Source organism: Ursus arctos, unplaced genomic scaffold (genome assembly GCF_023065955.2).
Source record: "Ursus arctos isolate Adak ecotype North America unplaced genomic scaffold, UrsArc2.0 scaffold_18, whole genome shotgun sequence".
Lineage (NCBI taxonomy): Eukaryota > Metazoa > Chordata > Mammalia > Carnivora > Ursidae > Ursus > Ursus arctos.
Genome location: NW_026622852.1, coordinates 14,941,162 through 14,946,547, shown reverse-complemented (window position 1 = coordinate 14,946,547; position 5,386 = coordinate 14,941,162). Strand labels below are relative to the sequence as shown.

Sequence of the window (5,386 nt, the reverse complement as noted above, 5' to 3'; positions counted from 1 at the left end):
GAGTAAGTTGAATTCACCATGGATTCTTCACTACGGGTTGCACAGTCAAGCTATTACTTTTTTTAAGAATAAAGAAATCCAAAATGTCTTCCTCAAAAGAATTTCATAAAATAATGAAGAAAATAACTTGATAAAAGTAAAAGGTGGAGAGGTTCCTGGGTGGCTCAGCCTGTTAAGTGTCTGCCTTCTGCTCAGTTCATGAATCCAGGGTCTGGGATCCAACCTCAGGTCCGGCAGCCTGCTCAGCAAGGAGATTGATTTTCTCTCTGCCTCTACAGCTCACTCTGCTTGTGCTCTCATACTCTCTCTATCAAATAAATAAAACCTTAAATTTAAATTAAATTAAATCAAATTAAAAGATTGACAGGGACGCCTGGTGGCTCAGTCTGTTAAACCTATGACTTCAGCTCAGGTCATGATCCCAGGGTCCTGTGGTGGAGCCCCCCGTTGGGCTCCCTGCTCAAGGGGGAACCAGCCTCTCCCTCTGCCTACTGCTCCCCCTACTTGTGCTCTCTTTCTCTCTGTGTCAAATAAATAAAATCTTTAAAAAAATAAATAAAAAATTTAAAAAAAGATGGACATAGTTATCTGAACATATTATCAAGTGGTCATAATATTATATGAACAAAATTATTTTATTTTTTAAACTATCTTAGCTCTGCTAGATAGTGTGGCACAGATAAAGGCAAAGAATGCATGTATGAATACATTGACCCCCCCCCCCCCAGCATAGTAATCATAGTTAATTTGAATTCCTGGTCTGATAATTCCAAAATCTCTAGTATCTCTGAGTCTAGTTCTGACATATGCTCAATCTCTTCAAACTGGTTCTCACCTTTCTGTTTGACATGGAAGCTCTTGTGCACAGATGAACAGGATACACTGGGTAAAAGGAAGTGCAGAAAATTGGGCTTTAGGGTGAGGTTTTGTGTTTCTCTTGCTAGCACATGGCTGAGCTTACTGTGTGTGGTAGCCACAGCTGTCAGAGCCTAAATTCCTCCGGTGTCCCTGCTTTTGTCTGTCCTAGAGACTTCTTCAGTGACTTCTGACACGTGCTGTCCTTTTCAGTGGTAATGCCACCACTCCATGGGAATCCTGTTGATGTGCTGCTCGGTCTGGGGGGAGAGAATGCTCTATAAAGCTAGGATTCTGTGTCAGGCTTTATGTGAGCCTGCGCTCCTGGCTGTGACCTGCACAGGTGGCCTTGCTCAGCTTTTGCACCACTCTGCTAGGGAAGACAGGAGACTTAGAGCGGCGTGGAGTCCGGATTTCCCTTGCCACAGGTGAATTGGGCTCTGCAAGGACAGGTTCCCTGCGGGCAGGCCTCTTACTGAGGAGAAGAGGAAACTCAAGAGGATTTTAGAATGATGCCTTTACCCTCCCTCTGCTGGAAAAGCCAGCAGATTTTCTCTGATATTCACAGGGGGAACCTAGTGGGGATTCTGAAGGTAAAACTCACACACCTGTGGGCTCCACTAACTACGGAGCCCTGAAGTTTGTACCTTTCCAGTGGAAGCACACAGAGCCTCGAGCAATGCTTCAGTGCCGGCTTGTGTTCCTACCAATACCTGTGGGATTGTCTGCATGCTCCTTTTTCTCCAGTTACCAGCGCTGAGGCTGGCCCTGGGACCTCAGCTGTGAATGGATCTGAGAAGAGTTGTTGTTTTCAATCGTCTTACATTTTGTGGTTGCTGTTGTTGCTGTTGCTGTGACATCAGGAATACAGTTTCCAACTGGTACCGTGTCAAACAAGAATCCAGAGGGTCCTGCAATATATGAACACAGAACAACTTCATTATAGCTCTCTCCTACGGAGGATGCCCTTAGAGATACTCATGTTCACAGACACATTTTAACCACAGTTTTGAATAATTCAACTCAATGTGTTCTATGACTGAAGCAGAAAGAAGAGTCCTTAGAAAGAAGGAACACAGGGGCATGTGACTTAGTGTTGTAGGTCAAGAATAGCATTCTAGGTCCTATTCCTGCTTTCCACCTTTTTTAAAATTTTCCTTTCCTTATTTCTTCATTTGAGTATAAAGAGATGGGTCTCCTGATTTTGACTCGGACACCTTCCCAGGCAGTCACTATATTTCTTCTCTCTCAGATGGAGATGGATTCTCTGGAAGCACCTGTTCAAGGCCAGAGTAGGGCCCTCAATCCCCGGGGGAGACCCCCCTCCTCCATCGCAGGCACCACACAGGTGTCCAGGATTCCAGCTGCCCCTGGAGCCCCGGGGGGAGTTTGTCCAGCAGGGTCGTGTTGAGGCAGCACACGGTGCCCGGTGAGGAAGAGGGTGAAGGTCTGCTGGAGCATCTGGTGGAGGACAGAGGTGGCCTGGGCCCTCCTGGACCTGCTGGCCACCCACCATGTCCCAGAGGAGATGTCCCTCAGTCAGGAGAAGGGACAGATCCTCCTCCTCCAGGTCAGAAGCAGCAGGTCCTCCTGTGGAGCCTCCCGGGGCTGGGAGGCAGGTCACGGCCCAGAGCTGAGAGGCCACCACAGGGGACCAGCAGGAGCACCGCAGATGGCCTGGGCGCTGCACCTGAGGGCTTCTGGTGGCCTGGGCACCGTGACCCCCAGCTCCTCTCCAATTCTTTCTATTCATGACTCTTAAATAGAACAGGGTACTTTTCATTTGCAGAATGTTCCTGTACGCTCTTTACGCCTTTTAATTTTTGTTTGCTTCTCTTTAAGTATGTGTTACATTGATTAGCAGAGATCAGACTACATCACCCATTGCAATTATTTTTTCATTTTTTCATCCAAGTTTAATTTGCCCAAAGAAGGTAAATCTCTCCAAACTATATTCTATCTATAGTCACTAGCTTCTCTTCTGTTCCTTGCCCTTTTTTCCCCCCCAGTATAGTTTCTGGTGAGTAATTCAGTCAAACCAGCTCGCACCTGGGTCACATGCCCTCTCCTTCCAGCCTCATGGGCACTTTCCATTCACCTTTTGCAATGATGCAATTCCTTGAAGCCTTTTTCAGTTTTGAAATAGACTCTTAACCAATATTCGCTCTTACCCTACAGCCTTAGGGCCATTCCACCTTTGTTTCCAGTGTGGCTCTTTTCTCCCTTAACCAGTGGAGGTTTGAGGCATCGGTTTTAAGACCTTTTCTCATTCTACAGTATCTTCCCACGCGACCACTTCCCTTCCTGGGCTTTAGGTGAGTGGAATGGCTTGTAAATGGCAGACTCAGAGATGCATTTTGTAAAGAATATTCGCACTTGGATGTTTACCAGTCTAATGTGGAAGGCAACTAGTACTTTTGATTCTATTCCCTGACCTGTCTGCTTCCTTTTCTGCTTTCAGAATTCCCATATTCTTTTTTTCTCCTTCTACCCTTTAGGATAACTGATATTAATTCACTATGGTTATTGCTTGGAGGTTGGTTTTTCTACAAAACTCAAAGATACAGATAGGGGATTAGATTTGTTATCTCTGCCTTTACCCTGACAACAACATACAAACTGACGTTAAGGAAGTCTATGGTGTTACTTCTAATGAGAATCATGAAATAATGAGTAAGTGAGTTGTACAATCCATTCTTTCATCAGGTTGTCATCAGACTTGTTTCCCCCCTTTTTTTTAAAGTTGTTATTTATTTATTTATTTATTTATTTATTTATTTATTTAAGAGGGGGAGAGAGAGAGAGAGCAAGCAAGAACACCAGAGCAGGGGGAGGGAGAAGCAGGAGCCTGATGCAGGGCTGATCCGAGGGTGCAGAAGGCAGCCACCTAACCAACTGAGCCACCCAGGCGCCCCTCCTCCTTCAGTAAGAAACAAATACAAGAATTTTTCTATAGAAATATTTAATGTACAAAAAAATAAAAAATTTAATAAATGTAAAGCATGTATATTTGTATTGTCACAAAGTGAAGATACACCTACTATTATACAAAGAAAAATAATTTAAATCTTATAAATAGTGAAATAAATAAATAGGTAGATCAGCATGGTCATCTGAAAGCGACAGGTGTTTGTAGAGTTGACTTGATGTTGCTTTATACTCCTGAGAATATGTGACAGATTGATTCTGTTCATGTCACCAGGACAGCAGAAATGACAGTCTTTGACATGGCAGGTAACTCGGGAAAGTGTGATATTATTAGCCAATGAAAATAATTTCCATGATGAAATGGGTCTCATTTCTTGCGCCTTAGTCCTTCTTGCAAGATTGTTGATGAAAACAAGGGTTTCATGATTTCTGCTCTGACAGTCTCCCAGGCACAAGGGCTGTATTGCTTCTCTTGCAGGTAGAGGGAGATTCTTTGGAAGTAGTTCCTCAGGATGGAGTCCACATTCACGCCGGGAGTCTCTCCCACTCCCGCCGCCTGCATGGGACAGGCTTCCAGGACGCTCAGCTGCTCAGAAAGTCCCGAGCAGAATTCCTCTAGGAGGGTCGTGTTCCAAGCAGCAGATGAGGCCTCTGTGCAGAAGACGTGGAAGATCTTCTGGTTCATCACATGCACGACCGAGAGGGCTTGAGCCTTCTGCAACTGCTTGCCATCAACCACCTCCTTGGGGAAGGCAAAGTCACGTGTGTACCCGTCACAAGAGCTAGCAGACATTCTCTTCATTTGTCCCAGGAGCGTCAAGGCCCTCCAGGCAAACAGGCCATGGTTCTGAGGCAGGTCACAGCCCAGAGAGCAGAGGGGGTTGCCGCTGAGCACCACCAGGGCCACCAAGAAGGAGAAGGGCAGGGCCATTGGGGATCCTGCAGAGGCCGCTGGCCTGGCTGGGGTGGGCAAGTCTGGGAACCGTGGCTCTAGGTTCTCTGAGCATCTTGCCTTGTGCGTGTGCCTTAAGTAGGGGACTTAGGAGTTTTCAATTTCTGAACGTTTCCCTTACTGTCCACTTCTCTTTTTGCTTTCCTTATGCACGTTCTACTGGTATGGAGCATTGTTACCCAACTCTATGTACATATTTTTCATGATTGCCCTTGCCTCCAGAGTCTCCTTTGATGTTTTTTAATTGAACCTTCCAGAAAAGTTAATAACAAGGATACAGTATGGATAAAGTTAGGAACTGTACTTATATCTGAGCTTTGCAGATACAAAAGAAAGTGTAAAATTTACTTTTTATTTTTAACTCAATGCAGGGTTAAGAATGACTAACAATTTTAAGCTAAAAGCCAAATTTTAGAGCTATTGGTGTTCAACTCTATGACTAAATTTGATGAGTGACCTATAATATACTTACTTATATAAATTGTAATTTATAAAGCACATATGCAAATTTACAATTTCTACAAAGACATAATAATTCGTTCAATGTATTTAAATATTTAAAACCATTCCAATTTCCGAACAGCATTTGAAAAATTAAATTATTTAGTTGACATTTGTTTTTGGTGTACTGAATTTGAATGTTACCTCTGC

The 5,386-nt window shown here is 44.3% G+C and overlaps 1 protein-coding gene across 1 annotated transcript; it reads right to left on the bottom strand.

The window, feature by feature from the left end:
• Nucleotides 1-4,150: 4,150 nt before the first annotated feature.
• On the bottom strand, nt 4,151-4,714 carry LOC113260291 (interferon alpha-1/2-like). The gene has a single exon (XM_026505996.3). It carries the CDS (start codon nt 4,712-4,714, stop codon nt 4,151-4,153), a length of 564 nt encoding a protein of 187 aa, XP_026361781.2.
• Between the last annotated feature and the right edge of the window lie 672 nt (nt 4,715-5,386).

Coding starts and splice junctions, on each gene's coding strand:
- LOC113260291 (XM_026505996.3), bottom strand. CDS start 4,714: ATGGCCCTGCCCTTCTCCTTCTTGGTGGCCCTGGTGGTGCTCAGCGGC.